We start from the raw sequence: 10,638 nt of genomic DNA on the forward strand, positions 1-10,638 counted from the left end.
CCCCGCTGTGACCCCCAGAGTGACCCCTGGAGTGACTCCCGGTGTGACTCCGGGTGTGACCTTCGGTGTGACCCCCGGTGTAATCCCCGGTGTGCCCCCCAGAATGACCTCTGGAGTGACTCCCGGTGTGACTCCGGGTGTGACCTTCCGTGTGACCCCCGGTGTAATCCCCGGTGTGACCCCTCCCGTGTGACTTCTCCGGTGTGACCTCCTGTGTGTAATCCCCGGTGTAATCCCCGGTGTGACCCCTGGTGTGACTCCTCTGTGTAATCCCCGCTGTGACCTCTCCGGTGCAATCCCCGGTGTGACCCCTTCGATGTGAGCGGGCTCGGCCGCCCCCGTTGCCAAGGCAACGCGTCACCGCCACTTCCGGCCGTGGCGCGGCGCGATGACGCCATCACCGCGCGCCGCCGCTCCCCGCCCGCCGCCGCCGCCGGAACCGGAGGAACCGGAGCCGCCCCCGCACATGCGCAGAGCGGGCGCCCGGCGGCCCGGGCCTCGCTCCGCCCGGGCCCGGCGCGGCCATGGGCACCACGGTGAGTGCGGGGTAAGGCCCGGCGGGCGGCGGGGCCCGGGCCTCGCCCTGCGGCGGCGGCAGCTCCGCCCCGGGGCCCGGCGGTGCGGCAGCGCTCGGTCAGTGCCCGCCGGGCCCGGGGGTCCCCGTTTCCCGGGGGGAATCGCGGCCGTGCGGGGCTGCCGGGGGAGGCCGGGCCGGGCTCCCTCCGCAGCTCCCGCCGCGGGCCGGTCGGGCTCGGTGCGGGGTAGGCGGAGTTGGCGTTTCCGCCCCTCCCGGCGCTCGTCCCTCGGCTCTCACCTTTATTTGTCATTGTCCCCAAGCCCGTGCGGCTCCTCCCGGAGCGCTTGGGGCCCGCCGGAGCGCCCCGGCAGCTGCGGGCGGGTCGGAGCTGCCGGTGCGCACCGGGAGTGCCCCGAGCCCGGCGGGTCCTGCCCGGTGTGCGCGGAGATCCCGCCCGCTGCTCACCGCCCAGCCGCCTTTAACGGAGAGGGACGAGAAACTCCGGGAAACGGAGAGTTCTGGGCGTTTGTAACGGCCTGGGGAGGCCGCCGCCAGCGTGTGCCGGGGGTGCTCCCGGTGGAGCCCTCGGAGCTGCGGATGGTGCCCCGGAATGACCCAGCCGGCCCCAAAATGATGGAGGGGGTGCCCAAAGCTTTGTGTGGGCACCACGTGCGAAATCCAGGCTGGGGGATAATCACAGAATCACTGCGAGTTTGGGGTTGGAAGGGAGTTAAAAACTCACCCCATCCCATCCCCTCCATGGGCAGGGACACCTCCCACTGTCCCAGGGTGCGCCCAGCCCCATCCAGCCTGGCCTTGGGCACTGCCAGGGATCCAGGAGCAGCCAGAGCTGTGCCAGGGCCTTGCCACCCTCCCAGGGGAAGAGCTGCTGTTCCATATTCAGTTTGGAAAGTCTGTGCTCCCTGCATGGTGTTTCACATGCCCCAGAGCAGTGTGTGGCAGGGGAAGGTGACCAGCGCAAGATTTTGTGTCCTGGCATTGAGTAGCAGCTCCCTGATTGTTCCCAGCATGGATCACAAGCTGGAATCCATATTTTGCTGAGTGCTGGGCTCTTTTTAGAGTCTTCATGGGCTTAAAAATTCATGCTTGAGGAGAAATCTGGTAAGTGTGAGCGTGTTAATGCACAAATTGAAAATGATTGTGTTGTTTTGTCTTTTAGATCAGCTGCTGTGCAGAGAGTTGTGAGTTTATGAAGCACCTCAGCAGTTTCTGTCACTCTTCCTAGAAGGTGTCACAGGAAAACTTCACTCTTTTGTTCCAAGGATTCAGTGGCATCCCAGAACAGCAGCGAGTTGGATGGCAGCACCCCTAAAATGTAAAAATTCAGAGTTTGTTTTGTCCTCCCAGTGTTCCAGTGTTGATATTTGAGTTCATCCAAAGAGCATGGACCCACCAGAGGCTGTTTGTTCCCAGGGTGGGCACAGCATCTGTGCAAGAGTTTGCTGGAAAAGTTTGTGAGGGAAGTTGCAAGGAGAGGCTGAATTGTCAGGAATGGAATGCCAAAAATGGGATTTTCTGACCTGTCTTGATTTAGTCCTCCAAAAATATCTCTGAGCAGCTCAGAGCCATCATGTGGGAAGTGTGTGGGGTCACATGCTGCAGAACTGGGTTGGTTCAGAGTCTGAGCAGTTCCTGTGCCTTGCTAAAGCCACATTTCTGACTGGCATTTCCTGGCCCCAGACAGCAAACAGGGCAAGAGGCATCCAAAATTCTGAGGCTGGCTGTGATGATTGAGGAGAACCTTGGTTTCCTAAACTCCTTACATCATAATTTAGCCCTTACTCCTTTTTGGGAGTCCCTGATTCATGCAGAGCCAGCACTGCCTCACATTTCTGTATGGGCAAAAAGGAATTGGAACATGAGGCTGAGCAGGAGAGATCAGAGCTGGAATTTCCATTTCCATGGAATTTGAGGCAGGAAGCAGGCAGAGACTTCCCCACTGATACACATTGAATCAGAGAAGGATTTTGGTATCAAAACTTCAATTTCCTGCAGCTTTATCATTTGCTCTGTGGTTAGTTCTATTAGTAATGAAACTAAACAATTCTTGAAGTAACTCCTGAATTAGTTTTAATTTTAAGAACAGTCAGATTTTGGGTTCAACGAAGGAAAGATCTGCCTGGATCTGAACACTTGGGTGTGCAAGGAGTCTGGGGAAGTCCCTGTTGTTTTCCAGCATTATCTGATGAGTGCATTGTCATTTCATAATTCCCGGAATTTGGCACATCAGAGGCCTGGGGTGAAGCAGAGAGCAGCTCAGAGGCTCCTGCTCATCACTCACACAACAACAATGGGTGTGTGGAAGGATGTTAGGATTATAAATCCTAAACACTGCAGAAGATCAAGATAATTTCACTTATCTCTGCAGGTCCCCAAGGGGAGGAATAAACTGGTGGATGCCTTTGAAAGGCTGCCTGGCCCTGCCTTGCAGTGACAGTGAGAGCACAAGGCTGGCCTGAGCCAGGGGAGGTACATCCTGTGGAGTGTGAAAAACATGATTGCCTCATTGTTCTTCCCAGACCTTCCATTATTTTCAGTTTGTTTATTTGGTGAAGCTTTGCCAAGTTTGGAAATGAGCACAAATCTGGAATCCACTTGCGAAAGTACTCGGAGAACTTTTTTTTTTTGCTTTTAAAGGAAATGTGACCCCATGCAAACACATTAATATTACTGCTCTCACATAAATATTATTGCTCAGGTGGGTGGGCTCTCGAGGGTAGCTGTTAGATTAGGAATGATCTGTGAATTAGCCAGGATAATTTCAGACCAAAGCTCTTTTCTGTGTTATTAACACTGGCATTGAATAGCAGCTCCCTGATTGTTCCCAGCACGGATCACAAGCTGGAATCCATATATTGCTGAGTGCTGGATTCTTTTTAGAATCTTTATGGGCTTAAAAATTCATGCTTGAGGAGAGGCCTGGTAATTGTGAGCATGAGATAAAGTTTATAACAGGCTACAACTGGTGCTGGCTGAGGAATTTATTTGGAATGTGGCATGGAAATAGAGTGTGTTTGTGTGGGGAATAAGAAACAAAGAGAAGGCAAATATATTCTCTTTTTGCAGTGATTAACGGGGACCCATTGCAATGATCCTCAGTGTTCAGATCCTGGCATTTGCTTCTACTTTCCCCTGAACTGATTCATTCCAGCTTTCTCACAGAGATTCTTCTTCAAAACAAAGATGTTTTAGGGGAAGAAGCTGAGGTTTGGAAAACAGTTGTAAGGGTGTGCTGGCACTGAAGTTGTCTGGGATAAGTTGCTCTCTTGAGCAGCTTCAGGAGAACTGCAACTTTCTATTGTTTTTTCTTTCAGTTGTAAGGGAGCGCTGATACTGAAATTGGCTGGGATCATTTCACTTATTTCCTAAAGCTGTTGAGCAGCTTCAGGAGAACCAAAACTTTATATTGTTTCTTCTTCAAAACAAAGATGTTTTAAGGGAAGAAGCTGAGGTTTGGAAAGGGTGTGTTGATACTGAAATTGGCTGGATAAGTTGCTCTATTCCAGCTGGGATAAGTTGCTCTGTTGAGCAGCTTCAGGAGAACCAAAACTTTATTGTTTCTTCTTCAAAACAAAGATGCTTTAAGGGAAGAAGCGGAGGTTTGGGAAGGGTGTGCTGATATTGAAATCAGCTGGGATAAGTTGCTCTATTCCAGCTGGGATAAGCTGCTCTATTCAGCAGCTTCAGGAGAACCAAAACTTTATTGTTTCTTCTTCAAAACAAAGATGTTCTAAGGGAAGAAGCTGAGGTTTGGGAAGGGTGTGCTGATACTGAAATCGGCTGGGATAAGTTGCTCTATTCCAGCTGGGATAAGTTGCTCTGTTTAAGCTGGGATAAGCTGCTCTATTCAGCATCTTTAGGAGAACCAAAACTTTGTTGTCTGTGTTATTTAGACAAAATGTCTCTTGCCTGCGTTATTTCTCAGCACCAAACCGAGCTGCTGGCTGTGTCTCCCCGCAGGTGCGTCCCTCGGCGGCCGTCCAGCCCAGGGTTAGCTGCGCCAGGCTGTCCCGCTGCCGCCTGATATGTGCCCCGGGGGTGGCCTGGGGCGGGCAGCGCGGGGCGGGGCCCGATGCCGGTGATCCCCATTCCGCGGCGGGTGCGCTCGTTCCACGGCCCGCACACCACCTGCCTGCACTCCGCCTGCGGCCCCGTGCGCAGCGCGCACCTGGTGCGCACCAAGTACAACAACTTCGACATCTATCTCAAATCGCGATGGATGTACGGCTTCATCCGCTTCCTGCTGTACTTCAGCTGCAGCCTCTTCACCTCCATCCTCTGGGTGGCTCTGTCGATCTTGTTTTGCCTTCAGTACCTCGGCATCCGCATCTTCCTGCGCTTCCAGTACAAACTCTCCATCATCCTGCTGCTGCTGGGGAGGAGGAGGGTGGACTTCAGCCTCATGAATGAACTGCTCATCTACGGGATCCATGTGACCATGCTGCTGGTGGGGGGGCTGGGCTGGTGTTTCATGGTCTTTGTGGATATGTAAATAAAACCAAGCGCATGTGGGATCAGGAGGTGACTTTTCTTCCAGCCCCGAAATGTGTCAACATCCTCTTCTTCTTCTTTTTTTTTTTTTTTTCTAATATAAATTAATTTATTTCTCAGTGGTAACTTTTGTGGATAAATTAACGTGCTTGTCTCTGGAGTTTGTATCTCTTTGATGGTCGAGGTGCCATTTTGATTATCAAAGTGCAACATTTGACTGGGTGTTTTATTCTTTGCACAGTGCAAGTTAGTGTGTCTTTTAATCCATAAGAGCTTATTTTGCTGCTCTTCCTGTATTCCTGTGGCCATGAAAAAGGCAGGATTTATCTGGAGGACAGAAGCCAGATAATTTTGAACTCCACACTCTTAATCCATCTTCACAATTTTCCTAAAAATGTTCCTTAATGTCTTAGGCATGTAATAAGCATCTTTCTTGTAGATTTTTGTTTTGCATGTTCCCAATAAGAATTTGGGCCCAAAATTCAACAGACTGTAGGGCTTTGGAATTTTTTTCCTCTTTTATTTTTAGATTTATGGAAGACATACATTTGCCCCACTCTCCTGTTTCATCCACTTTAAGGTGATTATGTAGCTTTGAGTGGCTTTGTCCTTTTCAGGCATTTAGTGCTGAGTAATTGAGTCTTTCCCTAACAGCACAAATCCACAGGAGGGATGGGAGCAGGGCTTGCTATCATGTGCTCCTGAAATTCCCAGTCACGGCAGATATGTTCTCATTTTGCAGTGATTAAGGGGGACCCATTGCAATGATCCTCAGTGTTCAGATCCCGGCATTTTGCTTCTACTTTCCCCTGAATTGATTCGTTCCAGCTTTCTCACAGAGATTCTTCTGTCTCAGGGAGCACAATGAGGTGAGACTGTCTTACCTAGGAGAGATGGGAAGCTGAGTGCAGTCTGAGCTGGCAATAATTGTTCTCTGAAATGACACAAATTGTTCTACCTCTGCAGCAGAGAGAGGGAGGGTCACTCCAGGGTGTTTGTCAGCAACAGCTCAAAAAGGCAGTTGAATTTTAAGCTCAGTTCTACTGGTCTTGATCTAAGATGTCACTGTGCAGTCAGTTAAGTAACTCTATTTATGGAGCCCAGAAGCTGGCCTAAAGTTTATTTTTATTCTGCTTTTGTTTGTTTGTTTTGCCTTATGATGGAATATTGCCTTTTCCCCTGCATTCTTTAAGGAACTGTTTGAAAACAAGTTGGTAAAAATTATGCAGAAACTTTTTCCCTCCCTGCACAAAATCTTTGGGGTCAATCATAGGGAAATAAGCAAGAGTGAAATTACATAACTGGTTTTTTATCACCTTCTTGGTCAGAGCTGTGAGTTCCAGTTGCACACAGGGAAAGATCCTTCCCATTTCAGCTTTTGAGTGCTTGGTGCAGTCTCTTGCTGACACACTTTGGTTTGGAGGCTTGTGGATAGAAAATAGAGAAATTTCTATGTGGACCCCAAAGCCGAAGCACTCCCCAAAACTGTCTTATTATGGAGTGTTACAGATAATGCAGCTGAACAGCAGAGCTGAATAAATAATGGCCACGGTGGTGTGAACTTTAGATTAGCCCCAAGAGAGCCAAAGGCTCTTTCTGCAGCAAAGATGCAGCATCAGCATCTGTCACAAACTGGTGTCTGGAACTTTCCTCCCAACAGAGAGCTCCCCAGAGCCTTTCCTGGGCTTGTTCTGAGCTGCTGAGTGTCCTGTAGGGGTGAGCTGCAGCTCTGTGTGTGTGCAGGGAGCTCCCAGGAATGCCCAGCCCTGCCCAGCACAGCTGCCAGCCCTGAGCATCGCGGGCTGGGGAGGCTCTCAGGTGGCTGTAATCCACATTTCCTGCAGAAAACCTGTCACAGCCCACAGCAAACAGCCCTGGCAGAGCAGCTGGGATCCTCTTTGGGCGGTGGAACCTGGTTTCACCTGGGAGCGGCTGAATTTCAGCGCTCCTTGGGTTAAAAAGTGGTGATTTTGTAGTGATTTTGTGGTGATTTGTGGTCCCGTGCCTGCCTGGCCCTCTGTGATGGACACACTCAACTGCTTGGCCAAACCTGGGGTGGTTTGAGGAGATAAAGGCCTGGGCTGTCGGCAGGTCGTGAACTTCTCTGGTTTCACGGTGTTCTTTGAAAACCCCCACAGGAACAGGGTGACACGGCCGGCTTTGATGTGTGTGCGCCGGCAAAGGGAGCAGCGATCATGCGATTAACACATGAATAGCAGGTGGTTCTTGCAGCGCTAATTTGGTCAAGGAACAAAGGAGCTGGTGGGTACAAGGAGTCTCACAACCTTTTTCATCACTTGTAATTTGACTGCGGGCCAACTGCTTTATTCCATAAATATGACAGCCTGAGTGAGCCTTTTTTGAGCTGTCCCTGCTGAGCAGCTGCCATGGGGGGATCTGGAGCTGGAGCCTCACAAGGTCACCCCTGGGGGCTGAGAGACCCTTGCCAAGTGCAGGTGTGGGGTAGGTGACCGATGTTGTATCACAGAGCATTAAATCCCATTTTGGGACCCCTGGGTCATTATCCCGTCCTTGGTGAGCAGGAGATTGAGCCTCACTTTTACACCTCCCTTCAATAAACCCATGTGGGCTGCTCAGATTTCCTCTGGCCGTGTGTTCTGAGGAAGAAGGACATGTCCTTGTTAAATCACAAAAAATAACCTGTGCCAAATGCCCAGATGTTCCTCCAGAGAGGCCCTGGGGCTGAGCTGCTTTAGCTCAGGGACTCCCCAGCATCTTCTCCAAAGGTGGCCAAGTACCTGCACTGAGAGTGCCCTGAGGATCAGGTCTCCTGTGGCAGACAGAGTTAGACAACCCCAACATGAAATCATTGAGGTGGCCTCAAAGGCACCATGATGTTGAAAAATCTCTGATTTTTGGTTTTTACCAGCACTTGGACACCTTGGTGGTGTGATCCTACCAGCACACTGGGGAAGTGAAGTCCCTGTGAAGTCAGGCTGGCAAGGAAGAGGAATTAATTTTCAAATTATTTGTTTTATGATGTAATAATTTAGACATTTTAGCTCTACCTGAGTGGAGCAATATTTGGCACTTTTCCTCTTCAAAGCCTTTTCCAACTGGAGCTAATTAAACCTCATAACATCCCCAGGAGGTTGCAGAGTAAGTAAGATCTTGGGAATGGTTCAGAATGTAAATTCATTTGTTTTAATTTTTTTTTAAAAAAGCTTTCAGGATTATTTTGCCAAAGTATTTCTTTCTTGCAGAATTGAGATTCCAAAACTTTCTTAGAAGCTGAAAGGGAGCCAAACCACAACTGAGGGAGGGAGAAAGAGGCAGGCTAAATGTTGTATTAAGTTTATGCAAAGAATAAGTTGAGCTTTTCCTCCCCTTTAATTTCATTGAAAAACCTGGCATTATTAATAAAGGGACCCACAAAATGTTGTAGAATATGAGTAAGGAAATGGGGGAAGTTGAACTTTCTGCTTTTCAAGATGATATTTGCCAGAAATATTTCATGTTGAGCAGGTTCTTGCAAACTGTGCCTCGTTGGGGAATTTCATGTTCTTTTGGGTATTTCACTCTTTCCAAATTCAGTGTTGGGAGGAATGGATCAGGCTTTAAAATATATTAAGTCTATTAAAGATATAAATGGCTTTAACTCTAAAATTACTGCAATTTTCACTTCATCATTCCTTCATGCAGATCCCATCTTGAACAGCAAGAGCAGATGGCTTGTCTGGATTGTTCCTTTCTTTCCATGCCTGGTCTTTAAACATTGCCATTCCACATTGTGGGTTAAAAACCCCCTTAAAACGAATCAGGGAAAATATTAGAAATACTGATCTGGGAGAGTGTGTCCATTGCAGAGCCATCCCAACCCCTTTGGAGGATGAGTGCTGCTGGCTCCAGGGCTTGGCAGGAGTTTGGGGGATCCCTGAGGAGCCGCGCGGTGGCGAAGCCGCCTTGGGCCCGATGTTCAGCCTGGGAACGTTGGAAGGAGGCTGCAGTGTTGGAGTTTCACCTCGTTAACTCCTCAGAACATGGCACCAGCTGGTGTTTTGGGTGCCTGTAAGATTCTGTATGAAACATGCCACCTACATTAAACTTGGGTTGTTAATATGTTGGTGGATGGGTTGGGAAGAAAAAAGGAAGGATTTCCTTTTCCTCTTCTCGTGGTGGTTGTGGGGATGTCCTGGTGGTGGGATGGCAAGGGGGGAGCACAGTTCAGGCTGAAGGTTGGACTCGATCTTGGAGGTCTTTTCCAAAATGAATGATTTTGTGATTCTCCAAAACAGAGCAATGCAGGGTAGAGGGGATGGGAGGAGCTGTCACTTCCCACTGAGGGCGCAGCAGTTCACTCCTGGGAGGTGCTGCCTTTCCTCCTTTCCCTGGTGGAGCTGAGCTTGCTGAGCAGAGCTGTAGTTTCAGGACACAGTTGTGATGCTTCCTATGGGATTGGAGGAATATTCCTGCTGTGGTGGACACTGTCATTCCTGTTATCCTTGTGTGGAAAGTACTACAGTGATGTTCAACAGCATGAAGATGCTGGACAGGACTTTGCTCCAAAGTCCTGGCAAAGCTGGAGTCCGTGGAGCACAGGTTTTGGAGAACCACGATGGTGTGGACAGGACCATTACAGACCAAACTGGAGACACATTTGTGTGGCTGGAGCAGCCCACCATGCCCATGTGTGCAGGAGATGCTCCTTTCTGGTACCCCAAGAGCTGAAGAGTCACTGGGGAGAACGTGAAGGGGAAGGAGGTGTCTGAGAGAGAGCAGGATTTGGATAAGGGTGGATGTATTTTCACTTTCAGTGATATGTGAATATCGAGCCTTTGCCATCCCCTGGGGAAGAACTTGTTTGCCCAGTTCCTAGAGGGAGCTTTGGGGCCACGTTTTGTCCCAGATTACAGCTGCAAGTCTCACAAAGTCACTGGGAGCAGACTGGAGAGGAAACCAGCTCCTCACCTGCCTGAAGGCTCACTGCAATTCTTCCCAGGGTTCTCCTACATCATTGGCTTGATTTCCCTCCCTCCTGGGGAGGTAGGAGACAGTGTTTACTTCCAGTTGTGGAGAACAGCACGGCACATTTCCCTTCAGGAACAGCTTTGGCTGTTCTGGAGCCTCCAGCACACACAGATAGAACGCTGTTCCAGCAAACACGTTGCTTGAAAATATGAAGCCTTGTTATCTTTCTGCGTTTTTATTTAGCCAAACAAGGTTTCCATAGCTCCTGGACAGCTCTGCTGCTGGGGGAAAGAAAAAAAACCACCCTGTCATTTCTTCACCTGCCAACTCTCTGCACTAATTTTGTCTCCCTGCTTCAAAGCACTCGTCGTGCCCAGAAACCGTCAGTTCAAAGCGAAGTTTGGTCCAGTAATGAGCCAGTGAAAATTGCTCAGTGTAAGATCTCCTTGTGCAGCTCTCAGAGCTGTGCTGGGGTGGGAGCAGAGCTGGGCACTGGGGTCTGCTCTGAGCTGCAATCAGTGCTGCTGTTCCACAGGGGCAGCTTTAGGGGAGCAGATGAAAGGAGCATCCCTGAGCTTCCTGCATCTTCCCAAGGGATAAATTCATCTGCTGAGGGGGGGAAAAAACTCCACCCCATGCCTTGCACAAGGAACTGGGCACTTCTCTGTGGGGCTCTGCAG

General features: G+C 49.9%; 1 protein-coding gene across 1 annotated transcript; it reads left to right on the forward strand.

Moving 5' to 3' along the window:
* Nucleotides 1-377: 377 nt before the first annotated feature.
* Nucleotides 378-5,055, forward strand: TMEM250 (transmembrane protein 250). The gene is made up of 3 exons (XM_054646471.2): nucleotides 378-536; nucleotides 1,698-1,853; nucleotides 4,499-5,055. Exon 3 carries the CDS (start codon nucleotides 4,611-4,613, stop codon nucleotides 5,028-5,030), a length of 420 nt encoding a protein of 139 aa, XP_054502446.1. The 5' UTR covers nucleotides 378-536; nucleotides 1,698-1,853; nucleotides 4,499-4,610; the 3' UTR covers nucleotides 5,031-5,055.
* The last annotated feature ends 5,583 nt before the right edge of the window (nucleotides 5,056-10,638 follow it).

The sequence above is a fragment of the Agelaius phoeniceus genome, chromosome 21 (assembly GCF_051311805.1).
Source record: "Agelaius phoeniceus isolate bAgePho1 chromosome 21, bAgePho1.hap1, whole genome shotgun sequence".
Classification (NCBI taxonomy): Eukaryota; Metazoa; Chordata; class Aves; order Passeriformes; family Icteridae; genus Agelaius; species Agelaius phoeniceus.

What these genes read in the sequence shown, in the direction of transcription:
- TMEM250 (XM_054646471.2), top strand. Translation starts at nt 4,611, where the DNA reads ATGCCGGTGATCCCCATTCCGCGGCGGGTGCGCTCGTTCCACGGCCCG.